Source organism: Mustela lutreola, chromosome 10 (genome assembly GCF_030435805.1).
Source record: "Mustela lutreola isolate mMusLut2 chromosome 10, mMusLut2.pri, whole genome shotgun sequence".
Lineage (NCBI taxonomy): Eukaryota > Metazoa > Chordata > Mammalia > Carnivora > Mustelidae > Mustela > Mustela lutreola.
The window spans coordinates 54815361-54828188 of NC_081299.1; the positions used below are offsets into that span (position 1 = coordinate 54815361).

Consider the following 12828-nt stretch of genomic DNA (forward strand, 5'->3'; position numbering starts at 1 on the left):
TTTAAGGAAACTTTGAGACAAAATGGCAAATACACTTCTCATTTGTAATGTTATGTAACTACACAGAAGTGAACCAAGTAAACACATTTTGATACACAATTATATTATGAATATAATCTTCCTTCCCTACAACAGTTGCAAGAGCAGCTAACAGCTTACTCACAGGCAATAATGTAAGTTCAATATGAGAGATGCCTGGTAGAGAATGACCACATAAAGTAATGAATACCCCACACAAAATAAGACTCTAAAGTGAGGCCAGGCACCACTCTCTCTGGAGACCCCTAATTAGTTCATTAGGGGTGTGTGTGTGTGTGTGTGTGCATGGGTGCATGTGTGTTTGAAGGATGAAATGAGATGGCTAACTGCTAAGCAGAACTCTCCTTCAATTCTTAAAATTCTTTCACTGAGGAAATGCATATTAAACATATTAAAACAATGAGATATGACTACACATCTATTAGAATAGCCAAAATTTGGAATATTGACAATACCAAAGCAGGGAAGGATATGGAAAAATAGGAGCTCTCACACATTGAGAGAGGGAATGAAAAATGGTATTCAGCCACTTTGGAAGATAATTTTGAGCGGGTTTTGTTTTTGTTTTATTTCTTTTTTTTTTTTTTTTTTTTTTTTTTTTTTTTGCAAAACAGCATACTCTACAATCCAATAATTATGCTTCTCACTATTAACCACAGGAGTTGGAAACTTATGTCCACAAAATATCCTGCACACAGATGTTTATGGCAACTTTATTCATAATTGCCAAAATTGGGAAGCAACCAAGATGTCCTTCAATTGATGAATGACAAACTGTGATATATCCAGACAATGGAGTATCAATCAACACTAAAAAGGAATGAGCTATAAAGCTGTGAACAGACATGGAAGAACCTTAAATTCATATTACTAAGTGAAAGGAGTAATCTGAAAAGGCTATAGACACTATGATTCCAATTATATGACATTCTGGAAAAGGTAAGACCATTGAGACAGTAAAAGATCTGTGATTGCTGGATTGGGGAGTGAAGGAAAAAATAGAGCACAGAGGATTTTTAGGGCAGTGGAAATGCTCTATATAATACTATAATTTGGGTATATGTTATTATACATTTGTCCAAACCCATAGAATATACAAAGTTAAGGGTGAACCATTATGTAAACTATGGACTTTGGGTGGAGGCAAGGAGTATAAGGGAAATCTCTTGTACCATCCTTTTGATTTTGTTATAAACCTAAAACAGCCCCAAAATCCTAGATTTTTAGAAAACTTTTATGGGATAGAGTTTACTAGTGAGAATCCAAAGCCAGCCCAGAAAGTCAGCAAAATAATTCCTTCTGTAACTCCAAGGTGAAAGATCTTAAAATAAAATTGGTGCTAATCTAAAAGCATAGGAGAGTCTATAAGATCAGGGGTGAGAAGAGTAAAATGGAATAGGGTCAGTGCTCAGAGCCAGTTGCCCAGGGTCTAAGAATAATAAAATAGTTTTAGTTTTCATTTACGCTTGATGACCAGTGATGGTAGAACATGTGGAAATTTTTGGAAGATCAAAAATAAATAACAAAAAGAAACATTTTTTCAAAGAAATAAAGTCTTTATTTTGTTACACAGAGTGTTATGGAAAGTCCAGCCTTTCAGAAAGAAATGAACCGCAATGAATTCTATCAGCAGAAAATTTTTTTTGTAATTTGTAATTTTTGTTACCTGACCTAAGCTCTCAGTCCACTTGAGAATCACCTTGCTTTTGTTTAAAGGATGGCTCCAAAGAAAAAGAGACTGTGAAGTAATAGACACTTACAAAAGGCAGTTTCTATTGTTGCACAGATTCCATTCTTACTTTTATACATGCTTTTTTTTTCCTGAGAGTTTAGTGAGTTTCACATGCCTTATCATTTCCTTTCCACTTGTAATGCTTTACAAAACAAGCCATACTGTCCTATGGCCTCAGCTAACAAAATGCAGGACTTGTTCTAACAAACAGCGTGGAATAGGCTGTTAGCAAACTGTCTGAGGGCATTGCTGCCTCCCACTCCTCGTATATCCACAAGCTAGCTCTAGAATCTTTCATAAGATAACAGTTTGATGCCAACTATAGATTGAGGACTTTCTATTTTCTCTCTGGGCCCACTTAAGTTTGGGTTTAAAACCCATAGCAGATTTGGAGCATGCAGAGGAGGGTGCCCTGATGTGTCCCAGATTAATTTTTCTCCCTGAATTGGGAGTGTGATGCCTGGTGGCTAAACAAAGCAAATTTGACATTTGCCATGTCAAATGTCTTTTGCTTGTCAAATAGTCTAACAAAGTTTCATAGCTTCATTTCTTTCAAATCTAGGATAAAATTCTGATTTAAAGTTTGGTATGAGAATCCAATATTCTCATAACACTAATACATGTGTAATACATAAACTCCAGAAAATAGATCTTGGAAAGTGGAAGATTTAAAAGTCTATGGAACTTCATCTTGTAAAGATTTCTGCTATAAGTAATTCTAATAATTTCCAAGCTTTGTTTCTGATGGAATAATAATTTTCTGACTGATTTGGATATTTTATAAGTGCACATATGTAGTTATATGTACTTTGAATATAACTAAAAAATTAAGAAAATCTCAGCAAAACTCTTACAATTAGTTTAGATCTCAAACTAATTACATATCTCTGAAATAAAAGTTTATTAAATTTATGTTAAGTTGTAATAGAGGTTAGACATAAAATATCATTTTCTAACATCAAAATCCCAGTTTACTGCATACAAATTGGATAATGGGACATGAAACACTGTTTCTTTTTCTTTAAATGGCAACAAGAGAAAATATTAGTAATGATGAATTATCCTTATCTGTTTGGCTTGGGTCCAAGCAAAGTATTTATTATATCTCCCTGAAAAGAAAAAAATCAAATAATTAGAATGCAATAAAATATAAATTAAGAGGTAAAGGAGTCTTTAAAATGCCATTTAAAATTTATAAATTAGTGATACATATGAAGGGCACCCAAAAAGATTGTAAAAAGTAAATAAACCAAAGCAAAATTAAAGAGTAACAGTTACTTTCTAGTATAAACCTGCTTTTTCCTATGAAAGACTCTATTAAGGGAATTTGATAAACAACTTTATAAGGATTCAGTTGAGGGATCATTTTGATGGCTCCTGTTTAGCCTTCATATCTAAACCTTAGTTTTCTCATCTGTAAAATAGTTTGTGATATTAATGGTATCTTAAACTCTTTCCTGACCTAGAGTGCTTGATTTAGAGAGAGCTGAATATCTGAATTTCAATATGGATTTTATGTTTAATTTAATATTAATAATCTTTGTACCAAAGAAGTAAAATAATAATCTGCAAGAGGATGAAACCAAAGATGGTAGTTGAGTTTTTAAGAAAGATATCGCGAAAAGTTGGAAAATGGAAACAAAATGGGTTTCCACCAATGGATCTTGCTCTGCACACCTGGTTCATGTGTTACCTTGTACTTTGCCTTTTGTAAAACCAATATGCCTGTTGAAGTTCCCTTTGTACCCATCCCTAATCTTGTTCCTCCCTCATCCTCCTCTTCCCAGAGGCAAGCTTTATTATAAATTTGGTATACATCTTTCCTATAGAATGAAAACATAAGTCTTCCATAATTTTGATTTACCTTTGGTTAAAATGAATGGAGAAATTATAGGACATAATGTTACTTGATAAGATATCTTGATAGGAAATAATGATTTGACATTAATTACTTTGAGATTTCAAGTTACTATTTGATTATAATTCTCCTCTGAAAAGTTCAGGAAAATTTGTATCAGGTAAGCTTGTGTTTGGTTGTAAGTAATACAAAATCTAATTAATAGGTTTTTGTTGAAGCTCCCAGAAAAATAACCCTGAACCTTTAAAATATAATGACTAAAAGCATGAAAAACACATTTGTATTAGAAAACTCTATTTATTATAAATGCATGGAATATATTTGTTACAAGGAAATTTTGCTCACTAGTTGAAATCATTAATACACACACACACACACACACACACACACACATTTGTCAAAAATGTTCAGACTCAGCTTAGCCTTCTACTTCTAGAGCATAGTGCTCAAAATAAAAGATATCTCAAACCATAAGAGACTCTTAATCTCAGAAAACAAACTGAGGGTTGCTGGGGGGGGGGGTGTAAGGGGAGGGATAGGGTGAGTGGCTTATGGACATTGGGGAGGGTATGTGCTATGGTGAGTGCTATGACTTGTGTAAGACTGATATTTCACAGACCTGCACCCCTGAAGCAAATCATACATTATATGTTAATAAAAAAAATAAATGAAAGATGGCTCTAATGTCTATATATATAACACATCTTCTTTATCCATTCATCTTGATGGACATTTGGGCTGTTTCCATAATTTTACTATTGTAGATAATGCTGCTATAAACATCAGGATTCAGGTATTCCTTCGAATTAGTGGTTTTGTATTCTTTGGGTAAACATCTAGTAGTGCAATTGCTGTACCATAGAGTAGTTCTATTTTAACTTTTTGAGGAACCTCCATATTATTTTCCAGAGTTGCACCAGTTTGCATAAAAAAGAATGAAATCTTGCCATTTGTAATGATACAGATGGAGCTAGAGAGTATTATGCTAAGTGAAATAAGTCAGAGAAAGACAAATATCATATGAGTTCACTCATATATGAATTTTTTTTAAAGATTTTGTTTATTTACTTGAGAAAGAGAGAGAATGAGAGAGAGAGCACGAGAGGAGAGAGGTCAGCAGGAGAAGCAGACTCCCTGCCAAGCAGGGAACCTGATGTAGGACTCGATCCCAGAACTCCAGGATCATGACCTGAGCCGAAGGCTGTTGTTTAACCAACTGTGTCACACAGGTGCCCTACTCATATATGAAATTTAAGGAACAAAGCAAACAAGCATAGGGGGAAAAAAGAGAGAGAGAGGCAATCCAAGAAACAGACTCTTAACTAGAGAGAACAATGTTTACTAGAGGGGAGGGGGAGAGGGTGATGGGTTAAATAGGTGATGGGGATTAAAGCGTGTACTTGTGATGAGTACTGGGTGATGTATGGAAGTGTTGAATTACTAAATTCTGTACCTGAAACTAATAATCAACTGTATGTTAAATAACTGGAATTTAAATTAAAACTTTAAGTTAGTTAGGAAAATCTCCTTAAATGTCCACAGTAAGTATGCATGTCAGCCAGTAGAGAAAATAATCTCCAAAACTACTTGGAATGCTTCATTTGTTTCTTTATTGGGAAAACCTATTTTTACCCTGAGAAGAATAATAATTATATATAGAAATAATGCAGCAAATCAAACAGATAATTTTAATAATTTTTATTAAGGAACTTATATATATTTGGCATTTTAAATATTCATTATTTTTAAGAGAATTTGCCATTGTCAGATTGTCTCGCAAATAAATTTGTCTGTTTTTTATATTACGTTAGTCACCATACAGTGGTGTTCAATTAGAATTAATTTAAATGTGTAATTGGGTAATTGATTTAGACTTGCGATTATAGATTGAAATATTACTACTTTGTAAAAAGTATTGGAACATTTAAGAAAATTTAAGATTCATCATATTCAACATTTAAAATTCATTAAATTAATAAGAATTCCTTAAGTATCAGATTTGTTTGCCCATAAAGCAATTGAAGTACTTAAAAGTCTATATTAAATTTATAAGTTAAACTTAAAGGATTTAATGGAACTTAATTATTGTAAAAGCTTATTAAAAATAGGTATTAAAATTTGCTGGACTTATAAACAGAATAATGAAATATTTTATCTAAATTAAGAGCTTAAGATAAACTAAGATTTTTAAAAATTTTATAAAATACTTGAATGTGAACATTTTAAGCAAAAGGAGACTGAGTAATCATCTCCATACCAAGGAAATATTAAAGATGAAGGAAAAAAGAAAGAAAGGAAAAACACCTCACATTTCTACCTTATACATGTCCTAGTAACACATGTACAAGACATCCTCTATGTTATCATTGACTTGTATGGTATTTGAATTTTCACTTTTACTGAATTGCTCCCCAAAGAGGCTATGCTAATCCATGACCCTTGCATAAAAGTTCCTAATTCCCCACAACTTTGCTAATATTTTATATTGGCTACTATTTTACTTTTTGTAAATCCAATCAGTTTGAACTGATATCTTACACAATTTCAATTGTATATTTCTTCATTACTAGTGAGAATGAATGTTGCTTAAGTTTAATTATCCAGTATCTTTCCTATGAATTAGGATTTTATACATTTGTCCATTTGAAATATTGAATTCTTCTTATCCTTTAATAGGAGTTCTTTATACATACTGGACATTATGTCTTTTATAATCTCAGAAATTTCTTCTTCTAATCTGTTTCTTTTAATGTGGCATAAACAGAATCCTAAACACAAAGTGTAGAGGTACACTTTTAAATAAGGTAGCCAAGGAAGATATCACCAAGAAAATGACTGATATTTGAGCAAAGACTTGAAATAAGTGGAACCGGATTTTAGGCAGGAGAAATGACAAGCAAGCAACTATCTATTTATCTATCATCTATCTGACATTTACAGTCCATGTGGTTGGGGTAAAACTCCACCTTCTATGTGTGACCCAAATTGAAATAATACACCTGACTTCCCTGGCCACGTTTCTCTCTGGTTGGATCTTTTTCTTTTCTGATCCAGTTATAAATTATGCTATAATTAATTTCTTTGATTACCATTATTGATATTTCTATAGAATAGAGCTCCAGGAATATGACAGTCTCAGTTTAGATAGCCAAATTGCTTCCAAAGAAGTAATACCACAATATTCCAACATTTCTCTGTGTAAGAGAAAACCTATCTTATCAAATGTTTGCCAATACTGAGAAGTCCCAATAAATTAAAAAAAAAAAAAAAAAAAAACTTGGAGTGCCTGGGTGGCTCAGTTGATTGAGCATCCAAATCTTGGTTTCTCCTCAGCCATGATCTCATGGGTCACTGGGATCAAGCCCCTCCTTGGGCTCCATGCTCAGCAGGTAGTCTGCTTGAAGATTCTCTCTCTGTGTCCTTCCCCCTTCATGCTCTCTCTCCAAAATAATTAAGTCTTCAAAAAATTTTTTTAAATAAAAAAAGAAGGAATCTTTTCCTTCTTTAAAAAATGCTTTGTTAATTTCATATATGAGAAAGCTACTACATTTTAATTTAATGTAATAATTTTTATTTCTTAAATTATCAATGAGGTTTAATTTTAAAATATGTTTACTAATTATTTTGGGGGAATGAACTATTCCTACCATTACCCACTCTTCTATTATAGTCTAGTGTATTTTTCTTATGGATTTTTGCATATTTAAAATATTTTAACATGTTTATCATACTCATGGTAATATTTTCCAGATTATTCCATAAAATAATAATTTAAACATTAAAAAAAAAAATTGAAGGGCAACCTGGGTGGTGCAGTTGGTTGAGTGACCAACTCCTGGTTTCAGCTCTTGTCCTTATCTCAGGGTTGTGGGATTAAGCCCTGAGTCTGGCTCTAAACTAAGCACGGAATCTGCTGGAGGTTCTCTCTCCTTCTCCCTCGCCCCTCCCCGACCCGCACAAGCATGAGTGCGCACCCTCCCACTCTCTCTTTCTCAAATAAATAAAAAAATCTTTAAAAGACAAAAGACAAAATTTTAGAAAAACAAAAACTTGAAAAGCTACCTTAAAAATAATGGGCAGCTGGTAATACCAATTGCTTATCAAACTTTTACAAGGAAGTTTTCATATTTGAAGATCAGAGTAAGGGAATAGGCTAACACTAAAGAAACAAAAAAACAAATACCTATTTTGGGAACATTGGATAATATAAAAAATATCATTTCTTGTAAATCTTTGAATATCTGCACTAATCTTCTTCAGCTATATTTAACAGCTATTAAAACCCAACAGTATGTTAGGCACAACTTAAAGTTATTCCACACATTTATAATGATTATGCTACAGCAATATTGTTCTCATTTTACAGAAAAAAAAAAAAATGAGGCTCAAAGAAAATAAGCCTAGTAGATACCATGCTGAGTAGGTAGCAACTCTCGAGACTTACATTCTTCCTAATGCATTACACTTAAGATAATTAAGAAAGGTAAATTCCTTGTATGATACAAAATTACACAAAATAACATAAACTTTTGACTTTTGAGTCTTACCCGGCCAGAATCCAAAGTAGTGGGCATATTTCTTAGTTCATACACAGCAACCTGTCCATCACTGTCGCCCACTAGAAGGCAATCTGTTTGTTTGGCAAAGAGAACAGTTGTGAACTTGATTCCAGGGTTAGCAACATTCACAATGAGAGGATCCAAACTGTAATAAAATACTTTACTTGTAAATTCAGTTGTTGTTAATACATTCTTTTTGTATACAGATTAAGAAAAGTCAGATATTTTCTGGGATTTCATGTGACAAAAACAAAACAAAATAAGCATCTTAAGTAAGTTTCCAAAATCAAAATAACGACTTCTCAACTCCTTATTCGATCATGGAGGCTTAAGTGGGTAGGAGAAGAATAAATGAAACAAGATGGGATTGGGAGGGAGACAAACCATAAGTGACTCTTAATCTCACAAAACAAACTGAGGGTTGCTGGGGGGAGGGGGTTTGGGAGAAGGGGGTGGGATTATGGACATTGGGGAGGGTATGTGCTTTGGTGAGTGCTGTGAAGTGTGTAAACCTGGTGATTCACAGACCTGTACCCCTGGGGATAAAAATATATGTTTATAAAAAATAAAAAATTAAAAAAAAAAACAAAAAACAAAACAAAAAAAACTTTCTTTTCTTCAGTGAACTAATTTCAAATAAATAAATTCAGGAAGTTCATAATTAAGATGTACACTCATAAGTTTAATCCTGTGCTGGGTAACTATGTATTAACTTGGCTAGGCTACGATATTCAGTTGTTTGGTCAACATTCATCTACACTTTGCTGTGCAGGTGTTTTGTTTAGATGGGATTAACATTTAGTGATCAGTAGAATTTGGAACAAAGCAGCTTACCCTCCATAGTGCAGGCAGACCTTATTCAGTTTGATGATGACCTTAAGAGAAAAAACTGAGTTCCCTGAAGGGGAATAAAATTCTGCCTCCAGGGGCACCTGGGTGGCTCAGTGGGTTAAGCTGCTGCCTTCGGCTCAGGTCATGATGTCAGGGTCCTGAGATCGAGTCCCGCATCGGGCTCTCTGCTCGGCGGGGAGCCTGCTTCCTCCTCTCTCTTTCTCTGCCTGCCTCTCTGCCTACTTGTGATCTCTCTCTCTCTGTCAAATAAATAAATAAATAAAATCTTTAATTCTGCCTCCAGTCTTCCTTCAGACTCCTGACTGCAATATGGATTTCTGATGGAAACTCTAGCCTGCCAACTGGGCACTTGCCAGGCCTCATAGCCATGAGAGCCAATTCCTTAAAATAATTCTCTTTCTCTCTTTTTATTGTATCTCTATCTCTGAAGAACCCTCACTAATATGACTTCTTAAGTAGTAAATGTCTTTTAATAGAAGGACATTTTGATCCAAATGAACCTCTGGAATGTAAGAGAATACTTTGAATAAGAACTTTTTCTGTTCTCTATCGTGTAAAGCAATCTAGTGACACCCTACAAACAAAAGAAGCAGTAACTTGTATATGTCTGAAGAAATGTCCTGAGAACCACCGTTTTACCAAAAAAAACTAAAATCAGAGGTGGGATGAGTTAAGTAATCATTTTATACATTAGTCATCTCATACTCTAATATAAATTGCTTTGTGATGTAATCTTTGGTTTGGGGTTCAAACCATTTCATAGTAGAAGCCATGACAACATTTTAGAGTTATTTAATTTTTAACTTCTAGGGGGAAAAAATTGCCATTAAGAATAAGCCCACTGAATTTTTTGTCACTTATTTTAAGAAAGAATGTATTTCCCTGATTCTTCTGCTAATAAGCAGCTTAAAAATCTATAGTATTTTCCACTGAAGAAGTAAAATCACAAACACTTTATTCCTATATGGTATAAATTTTCATTTTAAAATGAAAGATGGGTCTAGAGGACAATCTAAACTGTGTAACACCTTAAATTAAATTTTAATTAAATGCATTAAATTAAAATTTTTAATTAAATGCATGGCCCTGGGTGCCTGGGTGGCTCAATCAGTTAAGTGTCTGTCTGCCTTTGGTTCAGGGCCTTCCATTCAGGTCATGATCCTGGAGTCCCAGGATCAATCAGGCCGCACTGGGCTCCCTGCTCAGTGGGGAGTCTGCTTGTCCCTCTCCTCTTCACATTGCTTGTGCTCTCATTCTCTCGCACTCAAATAAATAAATAAATAATCTTTAAAAAAAATTCTTAAAAAATATAAATAAATGCATGGCCCTTTGAATATGTTTTAAAACAAGGTAAGAGAATACATAAATATTATAAAAAATAATTTTGTTCCCTTTCTCTTACTGTAGAAAATCTTCAGTTAAAGACAATTAGCTGCCTCTCTACATTCTTCCATAGAGCAGGCAATGATAATTCAAGGTAGCTATGATATCTTACATCAGCCTGTAAAAGTTTGAGATGAATAAGGTAATGTATCTTCATTTAAATATGTTTAAAATCATATATGGGGGGCGCCTGTGTGGCTCAGTGGGCTAAGCCTCTGCCTTCCACTCAGTTCATGATCCCAGGATCTGGGATTGAGTTCCTCATCGGGCTTGCTGCTCAGTGGGAAGCCTGCTCCTCCCTCTCCAACTCCCCTGGTTGTGTTACCTCACTGTGTGTGTCTCTCTCTGTCAAATAAATAAATAAAATCTTAAAAAAAACAAAACCACATATGGTCTTAATAATTAAAATGAATATAGCATCCTTGCATATAGCTTTCATTTGTAAAAAACTCTCATAGTGTAGACAATTATTGTTTTAAAGTAACTACAATTCCCCCTAACCAATACGAAAACTGCTTCTATGAGAACTATTAAAGAAAAGCATTAACACTTACGTGCTGACGTGAAGGTCCCAAATCTCCACTCTACTCTCATTTGCAGCTGCAAATATATAGGAGGATTTTGGAGACCAGGCAACATCGTAAACAACATAAGTGGTTGGATAAAAGCTCAAAAAGGGTGTGGTGCTCTCCTGTTGCCATATAATAACACCCCAATCTGCAGAACAGCTTAAGAACACATCATGACAAAATGGGTTCCATGCTATTTTATACACTGGGCCCTAGAATTAGAAGAACAAATTAAAATACGTAAGTACATAATATTGAACATCTTATATTTTAAACATCACCAGCAAATTAAAAATGCTAAGCTTTCTAGAAGATTTATGCACCATGCATTATCATGTATCATTTTAGCTGAGAGTAAGGTCATAGAATCTTCCCTAAATTATGCCATATGGAGACATAAAAATATACTTGTCACAATACTAACTCTATATTAATACATATTTTACCTATTTGCTTTAAAAATATGTGTTTTTTTTTACTTTTTAATAAACATATAATGTATTTTTATCCCCAGGGGTACAGGTCTGTGAATCGCCAGGTTTGCACACTTCACAGCACTCACCATAGCACATACCCTCCCCAATGTCCATAACCCAACCACCCTCTCCCAAACCCCTCACCCTGTTTGTTTTGTGAGATTAAGAGTCACTTATGGTTTGTCTCCCTCCCAATCCCATCCTCTTTCATTCATTCTTCTCTTACCCTCTTAACCCCCTATGTTGCATCTCCACTTCCTCATATCAGGGAGATCATATGATAGTTGTCTTTCTCCAATTTAAGATTTTTTTTTTAATGAGGGAGAAAATGCTGAAACCCATAGATGGAACAATCACAAAAGATACAGCAAATAAGTATATATGCCAGACACCTTTTTACTTTGGGATCAGCATGTTATCATAAGCAAAGTTTTTCAGAAATCATTTTAAATTCCATAACTTGAAGAAGAAATCAAGAATATCTTGAAGCAAGGGGTGCCTGGGTGGCTCAGTCAGTTAAGTGTTCAACTCTTGATTTCAGCTCAGGTCATGATCTCAGAGTCATGAGATCGAGGCCTGTGTCGGGGTCCATGTTGAGCATGGAGCCTGCTTAATATTCTCTCACTTCCTCTCCGTCTGCCTCTCCCTGCACCATCCCTACTGGCTTGCATTTTCTCTGTCTCTCAAAGAGAAAAAAAAATATATCTAGAAGCCAAATAAGATGCCCTACATGTAATCAATGGTTTGCATACAAGATAGCACTTAATTCAAGTTGGTAATACTAACTCTGAAGATGTAAGTTTACTGCATGTTAAAAGTACTGTATATAATGTTATTTTTTCAGAAGTAATAAAAGATAAAATTTCCATATCTACTCTAATTAAACTGACCTTATGTCCTCTGTAGGTATCTAGGTATTGCTCATTATACGAACAGGAACATTTGTGAATATGACCTTCTTCAGTGCCAGCCAAATAGATATTTGTATCCTAAAACACAAAAAATTAAAATGTATTGGCTTGTGATACATTAGTAAATGTGCTAAATAGAAAATCAGATCCCAAGTGCCTGGGTGGCTCAGTGGATTAAAGCCTCTGCCTTTGGCTCAGGTCATGATCCCAGGGTCTTGGGATCGAGCCCCACATCCAGCTCTCTGCTCAGCAGGAAGCCTCCTTCCTCCTTTCTCTCTGCCTGCCTCTCTGCCTACTTGTGATCTCTGTCTGTCAAATAAATAAACAAAATCTTAAAAACAAAACCAGATACTTCAAGATCTATTAAAATCAACTCTAGAACTAAAGTTAGAAATACTGTCTTGATCATGGTTTCTGTTGTCTTTTTCTTTCTACAATAATTTTATAAT

General features: G+C 34.3%; 1 protein-coding gene across 2 annotated transcripts in view; it reads right to left on the bottom strand.

Moving 5' to 3' along the window:
* Positions 1–2657: 2657 nt before the first annotated feature.
* DNAI4 (dynein axonemal intermediate chain 4) overlaps positions 2658–12828 on the bottom strand; it is an 81824-nt gene continuing 71653 nt past the window's right edge. For both annotated transcript variants that reach the window (XM_059135816.1, XM_059135815.1), the window contains 4 exons: positions 12359–12457; positions 10978–11204; positions 8177–8333; positions 2658–2880 (listed from right to left, as the gene is read on the bottom strand). In XM_059135816.1, coding sequence (XP_058991799.1) covers positions 2836–2880; positions 8177–8333; positions 10978–11204; positions 12359–12457 — 528 coding nt within the window. In that variant the 3' untranslated portion in view covers positions 2658–2835. The remainder of the gene's footprint in view (positions 2881–8176; positions 8334–10977; positions 11205–12358; positions 12458–12828) is intronic.